General features: G+C 34.2%; 1 protein-coding gene across 4 annotated transcripts; it reads right to left on the bottom strand.

Moving 5' to 3' along the window:
- Window positions 1–200: 200 nt before the first annotated feature.
- LOC112802613 (uncharacterized) lies at window positions 201–3,723 on the bottom strand. 4 transcript variants are annotated; one of them, XM_072197841.1, is made up of 5 exons: window positions 3,159–3,703; window positions 2,923–3,041; window positions 2,087–2,147; window positions 747–787; window positions 201–482 (listed from the first exon to the last, which is right to left on the bottom strand). In XM_072197841.1, exons 1-3 carry the CDS (start codon window positions 3,311–3,313, stop codon window positions 2,140–2,142), a joined length of 282 nt encoding a protein of 93 aa, XP_072053942.1. In that variant the 5' UTR covers window positions 3,314–3,703; the 3' UTR covers window positions 201–482; window positions 747–787; window positions 2,087–2,139. The 4 variants fall into 4 exon arrangements, with proteins under 4 accessions (XP_072053942.1, XP_025701699.1, XP_025701690.1 ...); XM_025845914.3 differs by lacking the exon at window positions 747–787; XM_025845905.3 differs by lacking the exon at window positions 2,087–2,147.
- Window positions 3,724–22,012: the final 18,289 nt, after the last annotated feature.

Genomic DNA, 22,012 nt, shown 5'->3' with positions numbered 1-22,012 from the left:
TAATTTCGCAAGTGTTTAGTTATGGTGTTTGCAAAAGGCTATTCGAGTGTAATCAACTTGTACTTAGCCTTCAGTTTTAATCGATGGAATCAAAAAAGAAAAATATGTTTCCCTGGAAAACAAATATATTTAAATTCTTGGAAAGTATTCGATGCACTAAGATATAAAAATAGAAATTGAAGACCTGATACAAATACCTATTTCCACTGAAACATCAGTCTACCTCAATTTTTATACTTGACCTCCATTTCTTGATGAACCAGAGTTTGCTTTAATTAAGCATATTGATTAATCAAATTTATATAATCCGGCGAGTAACCATTATTCAACAACAAAATCATTCTCAGCCTGAAAAAATAAAATTGAGTATAGCAACTTTTGGGTATTGACATAGCAGAATTACAAAATCCAACCTCACAAATGTAAAAGGCTTTCTTCAGTCTCACTTCTAGCATGTTACCTTGGAACTGATAGACCGAGCTCTATAGAACAAATAGATAAAGTCTCAGTTAGAAACATGCCGGAGAAAATAAAGAATGCTTACATAATCAAGGGCCAAAGAGTGAAAGAACATCAACAGATCAACTTGAAACATGGCAACTGGAAGATCTAAGATCATTTAATCCATACCAATGGTGTTTGTACAATTTTACTCACAAACATGTATAGACACTAGACACAAATCATGAGGTGACTATTATCTACGATTCTCCAAACTCTTTGGACAACAAAGAAAAATATCCCACCTTAAGAACAGCATGCATTTCTCACGTCCCATCAATTCCATCTGGCGAAAGTAGCAGTTTTGTTAACTACCAACAGGATACTTATTTACTATAAAAGGATCATCTGATTTATATAAATTTTAAGCCAACCGTTCTCATCCAAAAATCAGGTTATTCGATAAAAGTCTTTAATTATCTATTTAGCATTAATGCACTCCAAATTTCAGTTTCCTTACATTTTTCCTTTTATTTCCTAATATATCCCACCAGTAAACAACTGACGAGATTTATACAAGCAAATAATTAACACAAAAGAAAGGTGTGAGGGTCATCTCGTAGCATGGTTATTCTATTAATTTGAAGATTTCTTATTAAAATTACATATGTTACTTGTTAAGGTTAAGGAACAGTGTGAGTATGGTAATAAATTGATCTCACAATGAAAAGTTCTCTGGAATATTGCATCCACCACACCAAAATCATCATACTGAACTAATAGATGGAAGAAACATTGCAACTAATCCAATGGGGAATCAAACCAAGATACAACAACTACCACAATTATTTATGTGTTGACCCAATAGGTGAGATTGGCAACAAACAATGATTAGATGATGCATGAAATCCTGTTCATATTTAGAATGCTAAATTCTTGTTTCTTCCAAGGTTTCCAAATCTCCCTCCACCACCTCTATTAGACTAACCACCATCTTATCTACTCTCCTTCCTCCTTACTAGGACTTCTATAGGCCTACGTAACACATCAAACTGAAATAGATTGCCAAAAATGCCCATATCTAATGTTTCAATTGTTCATCACATTTAGATTTTAGACTGCGTTTGGAAAAGAGGCTAAGACCGAAAGATATAGACTGGGAGACTGAAACTAAATTAAGTCTCTGTATTACGTTTGGTGTAAAGTGTACAGAACTGAATTATGTCTTGATATTGTTTGATTCAAGATAAATATGGAGATGAAAATAAGAATATTTACTAAAACACCCTTAATTATTAAAGAAAATGTTGTTAAAGTTTTAATTTCTATCCCCAGAAATTTCAATTCCTTTTGTCCCAACTTTCTGGAGGTACTGAAGGGACTGAAATCGTGTGTCTCGAGACTGAAATTTTAGTTCCAGTCTCTGACCACCAAACATAATTTCATTCCTAAACTTCTCAATTCCACTTATTGATTCCAAAACAAAAGAAAAGAGGGTATTACTGCACACGAAATCCATTCTTATTCTAGCATACATTTGTGGAAATGGAAGCAGAGCATTTTTTTTGAAACAGATAAAGCTGTATTATAAGATTGCTGAAGATATTATTATTAAATGTTAAAAGAACACTTAATTTTTTCATACTTGGTAATGAGGCAGTAGGTCAAAAGTGACTGGTCCCGCAAACTCCCAATTAACTATGTGCCTGCAGGAACCAAATTTTACAGTTAGTTTATAACATCACATTCACTTTGAAATTTTTGGCCTTCATATTGTTTTATACACAAAACCAACCTACCCAGCTGACAATGCCCCCTCTATAAATTAGAGTCAAATTAGACCATGCGCGAGGTTGTTCCAACTTCCAACACATTTAAATGTTCTAGATAGTATCGAGCATAGACACACTACACGTCACGATTGTGCTACAAACCAATAAAAGGATCCAGTCGTTCAACAAAGTTCAATTGGTGAACAGGAAATTTTGAAAGCCGAAACCAATTGCAACTTTCTATCAACTCAGAGAACAAAGTCTCGATTTCATCTAAGCGATCTATCTACCCTTTCCAAGTAACCACTGTTGGTTCATTGTAGTCGTTCCGTTCACCCTTAAATAATAAACGCACATTCCTAAAACGTTACTCCATATATAACAATTGCATCTTTTAAAAAAATCAATGTCTTTTCCACTTCAAGAGCTTAGTATGTTTTCAGATTTCCTTCTTATATGTCTAGAGCAGCATATATCAGGAAGAAAAAATAATGCCATCTTTCATGAAAGTTAATCCTATATCTAATCATGTTGTTACTCAGTACAACTCACAGTTGACAACACAGCATAAAACAAGACGTCAAAAAAGAAAAAATCCATAGAGAAACTTCAATCTATGAAGCAAGGAAACTGGCGACTCACGGTTGAAGATTTTTTTATTGCGGAAAAAGTAAGTATTAGAGGCCGGGAGAGGTGCAGCAGAGAGTACCCTGTGATAGAGCTCGGCAGCTCCGAGATGTTGTACTCAGGCATGACGTCATCCTCGCCGTCGCAACCGCACTATGCAGCGGCAGCAACGACTGCGCGCATCTTAGTTCCGGAGCAACCCTACAACAACCACCACAACGAGAACAACACTTCAGAAATAAAAATTCCGATCCCTTTTGGATCTAGTTTTCCTTAGGAACTTGGAAATAGGGTCATAGGGGAGGGGGGAGGGGGAACCTGGTTAAAATGGATCGGCAAAGAGGAGAAGAAGTGGTGGCGGTGTTGGTGGCTGACTTGGAGAAGGATGAAGAGCGAAGAGTAGATTTGATGCTTGATTTTATGCAAGAAAATGAATATGCTCTTTGCGCAATTCTGCTGCACGCTGAAGCCATTGATGAAGAGGATCGTAAGAACGGCGCGATGGAAAGGGTTTAGGGTTTTGCGTTATGCCCGACGACGTCGATGGTGTTTTCTTTCTTCTCTGAAGGTGGAGTGGGTTATTGGGCTTTCAATAGGACTGGGCCTGCCCTTTCAGTCCATAAGAACTAGTAATTGGTTTATGAATAATGCGCCAACAATTGGTTTTCTTCTTTTACAAGGAAACCGGGGACCAGAGCAGCACGACCACTGAGCGGAGCAACCTCTCATATGGGAAGGAGCTGTTGTGGAAGTGCATCATGGATTCTCAATGGCAGTGTGCTCATAGAAGGAGGGAGGACTAGACGCAGAGCATTTCAAGGCAGTCCAGTTGGAACAGAACCAGAATCGCCACCACGGAGGAAGCTTCTGATGTTAGTTGTCCAATATTCAATTTAAGTAGTATGCGAGATATTTATTACGGTTCTGAAAATTGGATCCGATCGACCGGTTTAATTGGATTAATAAAAAATCGGTCTTTTAGTTGATCCTATTAATAAGAAAAATTACTTGGCAAAAAATCGGTTTGAAAATTGATCGAATTAACAGTTAATCGATAAATCACAAGAATCGATATGATTTTTGAAAGATTTTTAGTATGGAAACATCCTTCAAAACAGCGTCGTTTTAGGGTTAAATTTAAAAGAAAAACGGGGGAGAACGGCCAAATACACCGAAACCCTATCTCTTTATAAGTCTCTCACTCTTCCTAAATTGAATAAAATTTGAAAAGAAATCCTAAACCTATGCAACCTACCCCTTCAACAAGTAGCCACCATCATTCATCGCATTCCAGCCAAATCATTCTCCTTGCCATCGTCGCTTGTGGCGGGTTCTTCTCATCGTTCCTCTTCTCTCGGCCTCAAGGTCGAGCTCAAAGCCTCAAACTCATCGCCGAAACCCTTCTCCTCGCATGAAGGTCGAGCTCATAGCATCGACGTTGCGAAGGCTCTCTCTGCTTGGAGCTCTCGATCTTCAATTTATTTTTACTTGTTTAATTCTAAGTTGTTAAGTTGGGTTTTATTTTGAGTTGTTAGGTTTAATTCTGAGTTGCTAAGTTAATAATACTGCTCTCTGCTTGGTTCTCTCGATCTTTAATTTATTTTTATTTGTTTAATTCTGAGTTGTTAAGTTGGGTTTAATTGTGAGTTGTTAGGTTTAATTCTAAGTTGCTGAGTTAATAATACTGATTTTGTTGATGTTTGCTTATTATGAAATGCTTATTTTTTGAAATGATGACGATGTTGTTATTAATATGTTGTTGGCTTGTTGATTTCCTGATAATTAGTATCTTTGTTTAGCTGAAAATTTGTTTGTTAATGTTATTTCTTTTGGTAGTAGAACATTATGTGTTTGTCATTTACGTATATTTTGATCAATTTTAGTTATAAACTTTAATGTCTAAAGTTATTTATGAACTTTTATTGATAAATTGTAGACAATTTAATATATGAAATTTTGAAATTTAAAGTTTATTAGGTTAGAAATTATTGAATTTAAATATTTAAAATTATATATTGAAATTTTAATTAATATTTAATTAAACCGATTGAATTCCAGTTAAATTCTGGTCGAATTATTGAACCAATAAACAAATTATCCTACCGATTTATTAACCGATTTGATTTTCGTAACCTTGATATTTGTTTAAAATGCTCGTGACATGAAAAATTCAAATATTATTTAGTAGTTATGAGTTTATATTTTTAAAAATTAAAATATTTAATTTAATATATTTTAATTTTATTTATTTATTTAATAAATTGAGTTTTATATTAATAAGTTTAAGTTTTTTTAATTTTAGCTTAACATGAGGTTATAAATATTTGCTAAACTATTATAGTGATTAAAAATGTGAAATTTTTTTTTGCTTTTGTAATTAAATCGTGATATAGACAAATGACAATAAATAAATCTCTCTTATTATACCAAAAAATTAGATAAAAAATTAAGTGTTAAAAAATAAAATATCTTTAAACTGAATCATAATTATAGTTTTCTTGTTGATTAGAACACTCTTTAAACACAATTTTTTTAAACTCTTTTATTTTTTGTTTGTATTCTCACTATTTTATATTATGCACACTTTTTTTTTCTTTTTACTCAACCTTTTATTAAATTATTTTTCGATGTAACAAGAAAATGTAGTATGGTCAGACGAATTGTTATTACTATGTACTTGACAAAATAATAGAGATGGTCAAGTTAAAATTTAGTGGTCATAGAAAAATTAATAATTATGAATTATGGTATTTCTTTTTGTTATATTAGTACGAATGTATGATAATATCTTTATTATATTGATTGTCTCTTAAATTATTAAATTTGAAATTTAAAATTTATGTTATAATTATATTATAATTTTTTTAATAAATTAATTAGTCATATAAATATATTATTCTAAAATAAATAACAATGTCAATTAGAAATTCAGAACACATGTTATAAACTTATTTATACTTAAAAAATAATTTATACAAATATGTTCAATTTTTTTCTTTTCTGATAGAAGAAATAGTAAAAGCAAGATGAGTGACCACATAATGAAAATAAATAATACGATAGAGACAGGATTCTAAGTTTGACGGAAAAGATGTGTGTTTACAATATCATCCTACTGGGAGTTATATAGGTTTTCACCCCTTTTTTTTTTCCATAGATGGAAGATCATGACTTAGTCGCTGCCACTAGAGTTCTATTCATAGAGGTACCAGAAGAGTATGTGTTTTAAGACCCTACAGAAGATGCTGCGAGAGATGCTCAAGACTAGTCCTGAGATGATGTTGGCAGACTTGTGCATCGCGGTGAAATTAAAGGACTGTATGGTAGATTGTCTTTGTTCCTTAGACTCTGTTTCCTTCACTTTTGTAGCATTTTTTAGGAATAGGACTTAATATTTTCTTTTGTTAGTCCGGGTACCAACCTAGGATTTACATGAACCAGGTATCTGGAAAGTTATCAGTTGTATATAGGTCTATATGAATATATATTTAAGTATGTCGAGTTTGTATGAACTAATTTGAGATGTACATATGTAGGAAAGCTTTTCTATAATCTCGTCGTATTTGATTTTGCTGTTAGTTTAGTATTTATTTTATATTGTATATCTCTGATCATGTTTTTGGTTGTTGTTAGCGGGTTTATTAAAGAAAATGATATGATAAAAATAAGGTAACATACACGATTCTGTTAGTACGAAAGGCTCACATGTATTAAATATTAAAAAGTCTAGAAGGTTCTAGGGTTACTCAGAAGTGACACTGATGAGCTTATGTTGATCCCCATTTGTTTTTAATTTTAGCACATTACTACCTCTAAGTGAAAAACAATAAATGTTCCTTATTTGGATCTTTGATTAGTTTAGACTAGTGAGAGTGTGCATCATTTAAGTGTGGAGAAGTTTGAGAATATGGGATGAGATAAAAGTGTATTTTTGTATTTTTATTGAAGATCTTGGAAATTGAGTACATACTCATGCATTGAATGTTTAAACCGTATGCATTGATACTTTTGTATATATTTTATCTTAAAAAAAAAGAAAGAAAGAAAATAAAAAAAAGAGAAAGAGAAAGAGAAAAAAAGCAATAAAAAAGAGACAAATGTTAACCCCAAAGGAAAGTAATAAGAATAATGCATATAGGTTGTGAATTGAAAAGAATGTATGAGTTTGTGAAAAAGTGAATAATGGGTAGCTAGTTTTGCATTAGAATTAAATAGGTTGTCATAAGTTACGTGAAAAGTTTGAGTTAATCAAAGATTCAAATTCTAGTCCACTTGACCAAATACAATCTTACCTTGACCCTAGCCCCATAATAACCTTTGAAAGTCCTCATGATATTTGTATGCATGCATTCAATAATTATTGATTGTTAGATAAAACACAAATCTTAAAAAGCATGATTAGAGGAGAATTGAGTGAATTGATCCTAAACACTTGAGTGATTAGAGTGTATACACATTCGTTGAGGGTTTGATTGCTCAATTCTATGTTTTCACCTATTTTATCTCTTATCTTGCAAGTTTATAATTCTTTTCAATAACTCAATTCAATCGTTGATTTGATTGTGATTGCTTTAACCCTATGTTCATATATGTATTATTGGAAATTGACTTATTTTGACTAAGTAGTTGCATGCATTTAGATAGATTGCATAGAGGTAGTTTACTTGCATTGAATAAATATTGGTACCCCTTTCTTGTATCCTTCTTTGGTATAGCATGAGGACATGCCATTATTTAAGTGTGGGGATATAATGAATCCACTTTTCATGGTATTTATTTGCTTTAATTTAGTGGATTTCATTTCCTTTTCTTGTATTTATTCATTGAAATAGTATAGTTTCATAATTTTCTCCTAATTTGTGCTTAAAAGTAAAAACATGCTTTTTAGGTCTTATAATTACTAAATTTCATTAACTTTAATCCCATTCAATACCTTGATGTATTTGTTGAGTAATTTTAGGTTTCTAAGGCAAAGTATGGATTGAAGAAGAGAGGAGAAAACATGCAAAAGTAGAGCATTCTTGAAAAAAATGGAGTTTGGAGCTCTTCAGCAAGTGTGTGTATGCACAGTTATGCGTGTGTATTCACGAGAAGAAAATCAGCAAGTGTGCGTACGCACACACCTGTGTGTATGCACAAGTCCTGGCACATGACTTTATTTAATGCAAAACGTTGGGGGCGAATTTTGGGTTCCAGGGCCCAATTCAACTCATTTCTGAAGCTATTTCAAGCCTAATTCAAGAGAAAAGAAGGAGAGAGCAATTAGGTAGAATAGAAACATGTTGTAGGTCATATTCTAGAGAGAGAAGCTCTCTCCTTTCTCTAGAATTAGGTTAGATGTAGGTTACTTTCTCTTAAATTTAGGTTTTAATTCTTCTCTTGATTTACTTTTTCTTGCACTTTATTGTTCTTGTATCTTTGTTCCTTTAGTTTTACTTGCTATTTCCTTTATTTTGTTGCCTTTAGGTTCATGACTCTTGTTTAGTTTTGATTTTATTTAATGCAATTTATGTTTTCATGTCATTATTACTTTCTTTAATTGTTAGTTGTTACTTTATTGCATTTGGGTAGTTGTAGATTTTATATTTCTTGTTATTTTACTATGCTTTCCTTTTATGCCTTGCAAGTGTTTGATAAAATGTTTGGTTGGATTTTTTAGTAGATTTTAGTACTCTTGACTTGTGATTGAAGACTTAGGTGACCTTGAGTCATTGATGTCTGAGACTAATTGTGATTAGAATTGTTAGTTGGTTTGGTTTTCACTAACGCTATTCTTTCACTAAGTTAATTAGTGAGTTGGCTAGGACTTGTGAATTGAGATCAATTATGCCCTTTTGACTTATCCTCGATGTTAGCGTTAACTAATTGGGATTAATTCTTTACAATTACCATACTTGTGGTCAATGGCTATGATAGGTAACCTTAACTCTCAATCTTTGCCAAGGGGGTCTTTTTAGCATTTGAATTTCCTTTTTTTATTATTGTAATTGCTTTCATTTAATTCCTTGTAAGCTCATTTACTTTCTTGTCTTTTTATTTTCTTGTCAATTGCTACCTCAACCCCCATTCCCTCATAGTCAATAATTGCACACTTCATTGCAATTCCTACAGAGACGACCCGAGACTTCAAAACACCCGGTTAATTTGTGTTAATTGTGACATCTTTGATTTTTAAATTTTGATGTTGGTCAATTGTTTGGGTTTAGACTATACTTCCAACGCCAATTCTATTTTCAGAAAAATTCCAAACCTACTTTTGGCTTCCGTCAAACACCTAAGGACTGGTAGTGATTCAAACCTACCAAAAATTGGGTCTTTACAAGGCAATGTAACAGAAAAAGAAATTTGAGAAGAAGGGGAAAGAAAAATGGGTTATTTAAGTAATTTTGTTTATTTTAGTCTCTGTATTTATCTTAAATCAAATAGGATACTGAGATATAATTCAGTCCTATACCTTTTTTCACCAAACACAATACAAAAACTTAATTTAGTCTCAGTCTCTCAATCTCTATCTCCCAGTATTTGTCTTTTAGTCTTAGTCTCTCCTCCAAACGCAGTCTTAGAATTTAAGTGATTCACACACAAAAAATAAAAATGACATATCAAAATAAAAATTTTATTCTGTTGTAATTTCTTTATGTATTAAAAATTGGGTAATTTACGTTAATAAATTGATTGGAAGCCAAAATTATGCAAATGTTCTAAATAAAAATTGGTTACACGCTTGTCCTAAATAAATCTATGTAAATCAAATCAGACAAACTTAATTTAAGCATATACACATAAATCGAATATGCCCAATTCAATTTGTGCACAAATGTAAAAATCTAGGTAAATCGACTAATTCGATTTATTAAAAAAGGAGAGAGAGTGCTTCGTTTTATGGTAAATCGAAATAGGCAAGATCGAATTATAATATAAAGAGTAAATCAAATTACTCTGATTCAATTTATTAACAATGAGAGAGAATCCAAAGGGCAGAAAGTTATAAAGTTCAAAACTGCGATCATGGAGGACGATCCAAATCGAATCTATAGACTAGATAAAATTGCTCGTATTGCTGGTAACATCAATGAGGAGGTGACTACCCAAATTTTTTTCTTCATGTTAGATTTAAAATGTTAGAATTTTTAGTAATTTAAAATTATTAGATTATAAATGTTAGTTAATGTAGTGATTTAGAATTGTTAACTAGAATTTTTAAATTAGATTTGTTAGTGACAATAGTGATTTAGAATAGTTGATCATACTAAATATATATAGGTAATGATTATAGTTAAATATAGAATTTTGGGAATTTGATTTCTATGGATAAGATTAGAGTATATATGGTGGAGACACCAAGATTAGATTTTGCATATATGACATGATTGGACTTTAACTTTTTAGGATAAAATTGTCATCACTCTTGATAAGGAGAAGTTAATAAATTATAAAATTATGAATTGGGTTATTATATATTTTTTTCAACCCGTTATGAATAATATTAAATTTCTTTAATCAAATTATTTATTAATTGTGTGAAGTTTGTTATAAATTCTTAATAAATATTTTTTACTATTCTGTAAATTGAATTGGCCTATTTTAATTTGCCATGCTAAGAAGTCTAGCTTCTCAAAATAACTATCCTATTGCAAATAAAAATATGGATAAAAAAAATTAATTATCTATACATATTTGTGCAATTTAATTTTATCTAACAATACTTTTTTATATTTTTTTTATTTTTTCTACTACACTTTTTCATTTGTAATAACTAATGTATCAATAGAAACTTAAGCTTGATTTACTCTTTTATTTATTAAATAGATGTAAAAATAATAAAAATAAAATTGATTGAGATAGTGAGTTGTTTATAGCCTAACAAAAAGACTTTCGGTTCAAGTCTTTGATATAATAAAAAAAAATTTATAGGTTATACATTTAGAAAAAAAATTGGACACTAAATCTGTCTCGTATTCTTATTATATATGGGTAATTTACTTATTTAAATTAGTTGAAGATCAATATTATTAGATTGTCCTAAAACTGAATGCACTATAATTTTGTCCTCCCATCTTTAATATAAATTGTGGTTTCTCTATAATTTTTTAGAATAAAACATAGAGAAATACCACAGCTTATATGGTAAGGTATCATGCATAATTCATGGCAAATATGCTAATTTTATAAGGTTAAAAAAATGAATTTATTTCATTTGGTAATACCATGATTAATGTGCAAATCAAAACCATGGAAAGTCAGAAATTACCATAGGGGCATCGAGTATAAGTCGATGAAGGAACTGAGATGTCTCACCTTGGCCAATCCTATAGCCTAAGTTTGGAAATTCCTACTCAGCCATAACATCAAGATTGAGGGTTGGCTGCACGTTCCGACAGACCACTGGCGGATCTGACCGGAATAGTCCCTCTGTCCTCATTACTAGCAACACCAATCGTAGGAGGCTCCTCATCGTCATCGTGATCACCAAGCACTTCTTCTCTTAGATCTACCTTCCTAACATCCATGGAATCTCTAGCTTAGGAAATTCCTACTCAGCCATAACATCAAGATTGAGGGTTGGCTGCACGTTCCGACAGACCACTGGCGGATCTGACCGGAATAGTCCCTCTGTCCTCATTATTAGCAACACCAATCGTAGGAGGCTCCTCATCGTCATCGTGATCACCAAGCACTTCTTCTCTTAGATCTGCCTTCCTAACATCCATGGAATCTCTAGCCACCCTAATAGGTGATGATATTGCAAGCGCAGGCTCACAAAATGTGCAATTATCTCCTATGTCATATGCATGGTCCACTTTACAATTGAAATCTACGGCAAAAGAAGTAGATGCCACCAATGATGTAGGAGCTAAATCCACAGGTGTTGAATTTGAAGCTCTAATTGTGCCTAGAGAATGAGGATTTGGAACCGATCCTCCGAAATTGGAACCACCTCTTCAAGTTTTGCATATAACTTTATCGTACAAATCTCTGAAAAGCTTTTATGGTAATGAAATATTCTTGCAAGTCATAATCGTTCTATAACTCAAAATCTCAAAGGAATAGAACTCACAAATCATTGCCCAATTGCAATTGAAATCCTATATAATAATTGACCCACTTTCCCTTCTCTATATAACCCAGTTTTTTGTAAAATATTATCTTGCAACTCTCAAATGTTGTAGATGGCATGATAAATATAGCATATAGCTTCTTCTTTTCAATAAAGGTGAGACCCTCCCTAGTTTCTTTAATCTCTCTGTTACAAAGGACAAGTGCTAAGAAACTATCACTCATTTCTTCACTCTGCTACACTCCCATGCTAGTGCGAGCTATTTATACCTTCAAAATATTTGGATCCACAAACTAAATCATTGACTTTTGTTTTGTTTTTCCATGTCTCATGGTTAAATCATCATTACAAGAAAAAAGGCCTGTCGCCACACTGATGCGTGAGCATCTTAAGCACTTTTCATTAGCATTTTTTATAGAAAAGGTGTGATTTTTACTTAATAATTATATGATTTTCAAGACTTTTCTATTAGTACTTTAATTTTCTTAGTTTCATGATTCTTATAGGAACTTGTTAGGAAAAGAGAAGCATAATAACAAGGAGGAACCAAGAATTAAAGATAAGTATAAAGAGAATTTGTGGATGTTGTCAACCCTGACCTCTTCACGCTCCAATGAGCATAACTCGAGCTATATAAGTCCAATTGATTCGGTACTATCGGCATTAGAAAACCAAATTTCAGAGATTTCCAACAATATATAATAGTTTATACTTTTTCTCTAGCATCATGGCGCTAAACTCTGCGACATTGGAGTTTAGCGCCAAATCGCGTCCAGCATCACCATTCGATGTGTAACACCCTCACTTTCAGAATGTCACACTTCCAGCTACGCCACTTGATAGCTTAGGTATTACGACGACTCTAAATATATTTAGTTTAATAATAGGAGCCTGTATAAAACTTAAAATACACATAACCTTTCGAAAGACTTTTCATTGAAAACATATATATATATATATATATATATATATATATATATATATGTTTACAAAGAATACATATATACACATAGTACCAATATACAAACTTTATATATCATAAATCCTATCTCTCTTATAAAATTGGTAAAGATAAAGACGAGGAGAAAAGTATAACACCTAAAACAATACAAAAACATATCATATAACAAAACTAGAAGTAAAGCCTTCATAATATCTTCAACCATGTCCTGAAAAAGAGAAAACCTGTAGGGGAGTGAGAACATCGTCTTCGCTAGTTATCACTATAAGGTTACAGAATTGCTTTAATAAAATACATAAAATAAAGTTATTTTTAAAGTACAGTGATCATTGCTCATCTTATGTGCCTTTTTAAAATCCAAAGGTTCATATTAAAGAATCCAAAAAACCTTTTAAAAGAGAACTTGATTAATTCCTCAAAATCCAAAACCTTTTTCCTTTCTTGTAAACTCTTAAATATTTTCCTAAACAATACATGTTCCAAGCATATGTTCATTAAGTTTATGCTGAATCAGTTTGATTTTTCATACAGAACTAGACCTCAAGCAAAAACCAATCACGGCCTCAGGCTTATCACATAATCAAACACGGTCTCCGATTCACACAACTCAATCAACATCCAATCTACCACAATCCAACCAATTTCAGTCACAAACACAAGTAGAGAGGTTCAAACACAATCAAGCAGTTACATTAAGTATAGCAATTAGCAGTTAATCATAATTATTTACATAGGCAAACCAATTACAATATACATACCCAAATAATATCACATAGATGCATATGATGAATTTTTGTCCTACTGGCTATGATATCATATTATCGGTTCAACGACAACCCAACACATTCCCATGAGAATGTCACTTTTAGTTACGTTTATAAAAAGGGGTACCCTCCCCAGGGTTATAGTGCCCGGCCACTTTCCCAGAGATATAGTGCTCGGCTCACTTTTATAACCGAAAGATTGTTCGGCATACAGGATTAATCACCGTATTTACACTTACTCCCAGAGATATAGTGCTCGGCTCACTTTTCCAGAGATATAGTGCTCGGCCGCTTTATGGAATACATATGTACCAGGCAAAAATAGAATATCATTTTGAAAACAGTTCAATTGTCATTGGTCATATTCTCAACTTGTCCCTAATCTCAACATATATTCATCATTCAATCATAGGTTTCCAAATCAGTCTCAAATCATAATCAAACTCATCCTTGGTCCATTTACTTTCAAATAACAAACGTATTCAAGAATCACTTTCTCTCAAATCAATTTCTTTTCATAACAGAGCCACTTTTTGCAACGTCTTTCCAAAACTCCCAAACGAATTCAAAACCATGCCAAATTCAAAATCTCTTCTGAAATACTCAAAATCATTCATTCTAAATCAAGATTTGGTCTTAAATCCCTCAGCAGAGTTTCAAGATTTTAGGGAAGAATAAACTAACTCATTTCCTTAAATTCAATTAAAACCTCTAAAACCTTAGCTTTTTTATTTGAATAATTAAAAATAAACAAATAGAATTTAAACCAAAACCAAGTCATGTATCCAAATATTCCGAACCAATTTCAAAACCAACTTACTTAAACCAAAACTAAATCGTTTGAACTGGAAACCAATTTTAATTTCATTCTTAAATCTAAAACGTTTTCCAAGGGCTCAGAAATTGTTTTAGATTTGCTAAATCAAAATTTCAAAGAATACTTCAAACTTTTCGTAAAACGTCCTAAAGTGAAATTAGTCAATCGAAATTCAAGTTTCTCTTAAATCCACTAAAACTTCTCCAATTTTACTTATTTAATTAATTTCCAAAACATAAGTATTTTTATCTTTAAATCGACTTTAAAACATAATTCTTTTCTTAAATAAATTACACTAAAAAATATAATAGTTTTCCTAATAAATAATTTCAAACATGATTCATTTATCAATAATCTAATTCAAATCATAATCCATTATTTTTAAAATAACGTTTCAAACAAAGTCTCAAATTTTATAAAAATTTCGACAGCACCTCTCCTAAAATTTGGACTTTGCCACCCTTTACGAGTCCCAACCAAACCAATTCTCGACCCTTTTCAACGCGTTCAAAACCAAATCAGTTTCCAATAAAACAAAATTCAGACTTTCAAACTATCAAAATCATTTCAAATCAAACCAATAAGAAATCTCCAATTTAACAAAATCAGACAATATTTCAATCAAACAGACAACTATATCCATCCAAGACAAATCAGACAATTCATAAGACTCACATAATCACCAGAAATGCATTTTGCACATCATATCAATTTATAACACTTCCAATTTAAAATAAATTAGTTTTTAGAAAAAGTCCCTACATTGACTTGTCGAAGCCATAACCCAAACGCGTCAACGGAACCTTTTCTCTCAACCCGAAACCAACAGCAACCGCAACCTCAGTCCCTAACCACTCTCGCAGCAACCACAGCAACTTAAAAGCGACATGCAATAATCAGAACTCAAACATACGTTACCAAACCTCAGAGTTTATAACCAACATAACATAATACTAACGCAAGAGTTTTCGAAACATAAATACTTATTGTAATGACAAAACAAAGTGACCAAAACTCTGATTCGACCCGACAGCAGCTCCAACAATAACCTCGAGCGACAGCGGCGAGCAAAAATCTCGATGACGGCAACTGTAATAACCACGCAGTGTCAAAAATCTTCCCGGAACCCAAAAGAACATAAACCAACTTAAAACCATTATCGACAGTAGATCTCAGTGGCGACAGTGGCGTTTTCCGGCAGCAGAGGCTCAGCCATCCACCTCCAGGAGCGGCGACGGAGCACGCGATGGAGGCGGCTGTACACAACGGCAACGGCGACGACATACGTGCGTCCCCTCTCTCCTCGCGAACTCTCTCTCTCTCTCTCTTTGACTTCAATGGTGATGACGGCGGCTCAAAGGCAGACCAGTAGTGACGGTGATGGGTTGGGCTGGAACGAACAATAGCAGTGGTGACGAGCTTGACGGACGGCAACGTGACTTCGCGGTGCGACTCCCTCTCTTCGCGGCTGAGCTTCCTTGCGTGCGCCTTCTTCCTCTCTCTTCCTTCTGCTCTTCGCGCTCTCTCCCTCCTTGGTGCAACACGGTGGCACAGCGGTAGTGTTGCCCGCCGGCGCTGTCCTTCCTCTTCCCCCCTTCCTTCCCTTTCCCGCGGCTCCCCTCTCTTCTCTTCCCTATCTTGTTTCTTTTGCTGGGTGTGTGTGTTTTCTTGTGTTTTGTTTTTGTTTGCTGATGGAGGGGTGTGGCAGCTAGGGTTTCACTTAGGTAAGAAGGAGTGTGTTTGAGTGTAATTAGGGTTAGAGTTTCAATTTGAAAACTTTGGGATTTAAGTTAAAATCTAATTTAGTTCTCATAATTACTTTAAAATATTATTTGTTGTATCAAAATACTAGTTGGTTTGAAATTAATTACTCAAATTGAAATTATAAGATAATAAGATTAATTTTCTTTATTCCTAAAACTTAAAGTATTAAATCATAAAAATATCAATTACTTGAATTAAATCATATAAAAACTCTTATTATTTCATAACTACTAACTTTATAATTTAAATACAGAAAATAACTCAATAATTATAAAATTAGATAAAATCCTAATTTAAATAGCCAAATCTTAGTATTTTTGAATTTCTAAAACTTTAAATTGTAAAATAGGAAAATAATCCATAATTAGAGTTTGGATAAAAACCTTAATTTATTTCAAATTCAATTAATCAAAACTGCCTTTAATTATCTTCAATAAAATAATTTCTAAAATTAAAACTATAAATAAATATATAATTTTAAATTAGTTCATAATAAAACTTTTCAAAAGTTCTGGGTCTTACATCATGCGGGAGTCCCAACGCCAAACGTCAGATAGCCAAGTTTGGCGTCAGAACACAGAAAGCTCACTATCGTCTCTGCCATGGTGGCGCCAAATGCCAGATGGCCAAGTTTGGCACCAAGGACCTCATTTTGCGTGCAAAGTTGCTGCCTAGGTAGTGACAAACGCCACTAACCCAAAGTTTGGCGCCAGTAGCGCAAACCAGAATGATCCCCACGTGATTCAGCACCAAATCCCTTGTTCTAAGTTGATTTTCTTTTATCAATTTTGAATTAAGAAAAGATACTTTTAGATTTTAGAATTTAAATTTTGTATCAATTAGGATTAGATATAAAAAGAAATCTTCTTTCTTCTCTTCTACTTTCTTCTTTTCTCTCTTCTTCTCTGCACTTTTACACTTTTTCTCTACTAGAGTTTTTCTGCATCATGAGCAACTAATCCTCCATTTTTAAAGTTAGGAGCTCTATTATTTTAATTGATTAATACTATTGTCATCCTTCTCTTAATCAATGTACTAATTTATTTTCAAGGATTGGTTTCATTCTTCATCCTAGGAATTAGAGTATATTGGAAGATAACTCTTTTTCTAATTCAATTCTTGTTGAATCTTGAAAAAGTTAAATCACTTGAATAACAGCTTGAAATCAATTCCTCATAATTCTCTAATTACCTGGACTTAACGTGATACGTGACATATAATCATCTTATCTTTGGGTACTTAGGGTTTGTGTTGCTCATTAACTAGGATTGGACTTAAACTTCTAATATAAATTAAGTGACTACGGAATTTGTAGTTAGTTTGGTTAAAAGAGATTAAATTTCTAAGGAATTAGGATTTAATCAATTATGGATTGCCATGAATTGGACATTTGCATGATTAAAGTGAGTGATAAGAACTATTAATAAAAAAATTTAACATCTCCAAAACCTTAACTATTTTCTCATACTATTTTCACCAACCAATCACTGTTTTCTTTCTTGAATCCTCTGAATTACTATTTTATGTCGTTTGAACTTGAAAATAGTCCCTTTTTGCTTGTCTAACTAGTTTAATCATTCAGTTATTGTTGCTTGATCCATTAATTCTCGTGGGAATCGACACTCACTCACCTTAGTCATTACTTGAAACGACCCGATGCACTTGCCGATAAGTTTGTGGTATTTGAAATCCGCACCACACACCTTTTTCTTGCCACACTTTAAAGCGTGGTGGTGCGCGTGTACGCAAAACCCACACTATTTCGTACAGCAACAGTACCAGCAAGTGCACTAAGTCGTCCAAGTAATACCTGAGTGAGTCAGGGTCGATCCCACGAGGATTGTGGCTTGAAGCAAGCTATGGTTGTCTTACAGATCTTAATCAGGCGGAATAAGAAGTCTGTTGATTGTATGTTGATTGATTAAGTGTCATAAATGTTGAAAGGGGTAAAAACCAATTGGATTAAGTAATAGGAATTATATGATGGGAATAGAGTTGAGAGTCAGAGTTGCTTTGTCTTTCTGAATTAACTCTGGTACTACTGTCTTCTTTGCTTGTGAATGATCTTCTTCTATGGCAGGCTGTAAGTGATCAAAGCCATTTTCTGTGGTCATTGATCTCTTCTACTATAGAATGAACGCCTGTGGCTGTGGCTATCGATCGTGGTCATTCAATCTAATGGAGGGTGAAGCGCATAGCAGTCCATTCTCTTGGCGATCCTACTCAAAACGCCACACACCAGGTCAAATCTAGCCTATACCACGGAGGCCCTAATCTCCTTGGAAATAAGCTGAACTGGTGTCTCGAGAAGTTCCCAATGAAGTCGTGGATTAACCGTCTGAGAGATGTATAAACATAGCTGTTGGCTCGTGCTTTTCTTCCATGTACTCACATGAACCCAAGTAGGCGCTGGTGTTTGTGGTGCACGAAATTGTGATCTCTTCTTTTCACAACTCAAATAATCCCCGGTGATGAATCCAAAAACTTGGTGTTCAATACCATGGCATAAACACAACTTCGCACAACTAACTAGCAAGTGTACTGGGTCGTCCAAGTAATAAACCTTACGCGAGTAAGGGTCGATCCCACAGAGATTGTTGGTATGAAGCGAGCTATGGTCACCTTGTAAATCTTAGTCAGGCAAACTCAAATGGTTATGAATGATGAATAAAACATAAAGATAAAGATAGAGATACTTATGTAATTCATTGGTGGGAATTTCAGATAAGCGTATGGAGATGCTTTGTCCCTTCCATCTCTCTGCTTTCCTACTGTCTTCATCCAATCCTACTTACTCCTTTCCATGGCAAGCTGTATGTAGGGTTTCACCGTTGTTAGTGGCTACCTCCCATCCTCTCAGTGAAAATGTTCAACGCACCCTGTCACGGCACGGCTATTCAGCTGTCGGTTCCCGATCATGTCGGAATAGAATCCAGCGATTCTTTTGCGTCTGTCACTAACGCCCCACAATCGCGAGTTTGAAGCTCGTCACAGTCATTCAATCATTGAATCCTACTCAGAATACCACAGACAAGGTTTAGACCTTCCGGATTCTCTTGAATGCCGCCATCAATTCTGGCTTATACCACGAAGATTCCGGTTAAAGAATCCAAGAGATATCCACCCAATCTAAGGTAGAACGGAGGTGGTTGTCAGGCACACGTTCATAGGTGAGAATGATGATGAGTGTCACGGATCATCACATTCATCAATTTGAAGAACAAGTGATATCTTGGAACAAGAACAAGCTGAATTGAATAGAAGAACAATAGTAATTGCATTAATACTCGAGGTACAGCAGAGCTCCACACCTTAATCTATGGTGTGTAGAAACTCCACCGTTGAAAATACATAAGAACAAGGTCTAGGCATGGCCGTGAGGCTAGCCTCCAAACGTGATCAAAAGATCTAAAAATGATCAAAAGATTCAAAGATCTAAAGATGAAAATACAATAGTAAAAGGTCTTACTTATAGAGAACTAGTAGCCTAGGGTTTACAGAGATGAGTAAATGACATAAAAATCCACTTCCGGGCCCACTTGGTGTGTGCTTGGGCTGAGCATTGAAGCATTTTCGTGTAGAGACTCTTCTTCATGTTAAACGCCAGCTTTTGTGCCAGTTTGGGCGTTTAACTCCCATTCTTGTGCCAGTTCCGGCGTTTAACGCCGGGCATTCTTGAGCTGATTTGGAACGCCGGTTTGGGCCATCAAATCTCGGACAAAGTATGGACTATTATACATTGCTGGAAAGCCCAGGATGTCTACTTTCCAACGCCGTTGAGAGCGCGCCAATTGGGCTTCTGTAGCTCCAGAAAATCCACTTCGAGTGCAGGGAGGTCAGAATCCAACAGCATCTGCAGTCCTTTTTAGTCTCTGAATCAGATTTTTGCTCAGGTCCCTCAATTTCAGCCAGAAAATACCTGAAATCACAGAAAAACACACAAACTCATAGTAAAGTCGAGAAAAGTGAATTTTAACTAAAAACTAATAAAAATATACTAAAAACTAACTAGAACATACTAAAAACATACTAAAAACAATGCCAAAAAGCGTACAAATTATCTGCTCATCACAACACCAAACTTAAATTGTTGCTTTTCCCCAAGCAACTGAAAATAAAATAAGATAAAAAGAAGAGAATATACAATGAATTCCAAAAACATCTATGAAGATCAGTATTAATTAGATGAGCGGGGCTTTTAGCTTTTTGCCTCTGAACGGTTTTGGCATCTCACTCTATCCTTTGAAATTCAGGATGACTGGCTTCTTTAGGCACTCAGAATCCAGATAGTGTTATTGATTCTCCTAGTTAAGTATGATGCTTCTTGAACACAGCTACTTATTGAGTCTTGGCCGTGGCCCAAAGCACTTTGTCTTCCAGTATTACCACCGGATACATACATGCCACAGACACATAATTGGGTGAACCTTTTCAGATTATGACTCAGCTTTGCTAGAGTCCCCAATTAGAGGTGTCCAGGGTTCTTAAGCACACTCTTTTTGCCTTGGATTACAACTTTATTTTTTTCTTTTCTCTCCCCTTTTTTTCGTTTTTCTTCTCTCTTTTTTTTTTCGTTATATTCACTGCTTTTTCTTGCTTCAAGAATCATTTTTATGATTTTTCAGATCCTCAGTAACATGTCTCCTTTTTCATCATTCTTTCAAGAGCCAACATTCATGAACCACAAATTCAAAAGACATATGCACTGTTTAAGCATACATTCAGAAAAAAAAATATTGCCACCACATCAAAATAATTAATCTGTTATAAAATTCAAAATTCATGCAATTCTTCTCTTTTTCAATTAAAGAACATTTTTTTATTCAAGAAAGGTGATGGATTCATAGGACATTCATAACTTTAAGGCACAGACACTAAGACACTAATGATCATAAGACACAAACATAGATAAACATAAGCATGATTTTTCGAAAAACAGAAAATAAAGAACAAGGAAATTAAAGAACGGGTCCACCTTAGTGATGGCGGCTTGTTCTTCCTCTTGAAGATCCTATGGAATGCTTGAGCTCCTCAATGTCTCTTCCTTGCCTTTGTTACTCCTCTCTCATGATTCTTTGGTCTTCTCTAATTTCATGGAGGAGGATGGAGTGTTCTTGGTGCTCCACCCTTAGTTGTCCCATGTTGGAACTCAATTCTCCTAGGGAGGTGTTCTGTTGCTCCCAATAGTTTTGTGGAGGAAAGTGCATCCCTTGAGGCATCTCAGGGATTTGATGATGAGAGGGGTCTCTTGTTTGCTCCATCCTCTTCTTAGTGATGGGTTTGTCCTCATCAATGGGGATGTCTCCCTCTATGTCAACTCCAACTGAATAACAGAGGTGACAAATGAGATGAGGAAAGGCTAACCTTGCCAAGGTAGAGGACTTGTCTGCCACCTTATAAAGTTCTTGGGATATAACCTCATGAACTTCTATTTCTTCTCCAATCATGATGCTATGAATCATGATAGCCCGGTCTATAGTAACTTCGGACCGGTTGCTAGTGGGAATGATTGAGCATTGGATAAACTCCAACCATCCCCTAGCCACAGGCTTGAGGTCATGCCTTCTCAGTTGAACCGGCTTCCCTCTTGAATCACTCTTCCATTGGGCGCCCTCTTCACAAATGACTGTGAGGACTTGGTCCAATCTTTGATCAAAGTTGACCCTTCTAGTGTAGGGATGTTCATCTCCTTGCATCATGGGCAAGTTGAATGCCAACCTTACATTTTCCGGACTAAAATCCAAGTATTTCCCCCGAACCATAGTAAGCCAATTCTTTGGGTCCGGGTTCACACTTTAATCATGGTTC

Source organism: Arachis hypogaea, chromosome 1 (genome assembly GCF_003086295.3).
Source record: "Arachis hypogaea cultivar Tifrunner chromosome 1, arahy.Tifrunner.gnm2.J5K5, whole genome shotgun sequence".
Classification (NCBI taxonomy): Eukaryota; Viridiplantae; Streptophyta; class Magnoliopsida; order Fabales; family Fabaceae; genus Arachis; species Arachis hypogaea.
This window is presented reverse-complemented; position numbering and strand designations above follow the sequence as displayed.

Bases quoted from the DNA above. Each gene is read 5' to 3' on its own strand.
- LOC112802613 (XM_025845901.3), bottom strand. From the start codon at position 3,313: ATGGCTTCAGCGTGCAGCAGAATTGCGCAAAGAGCATATTCATTTTCT. The intron at 3,042-3,158 runs GTTCCCCCTCCC...TGGTTGTTGTAG, and splicing joins TGCCGATCCATTTTAACCAG to GGTTGCTCCGGAACTAAGAT. The intron at 483-2,922 runs GTACTCTCTGCT...TTTGTTCTATAG, and splicing joins CTGCCGAGCTCTATCACAGG to AGCTCGGTCTATCAGTTCCA.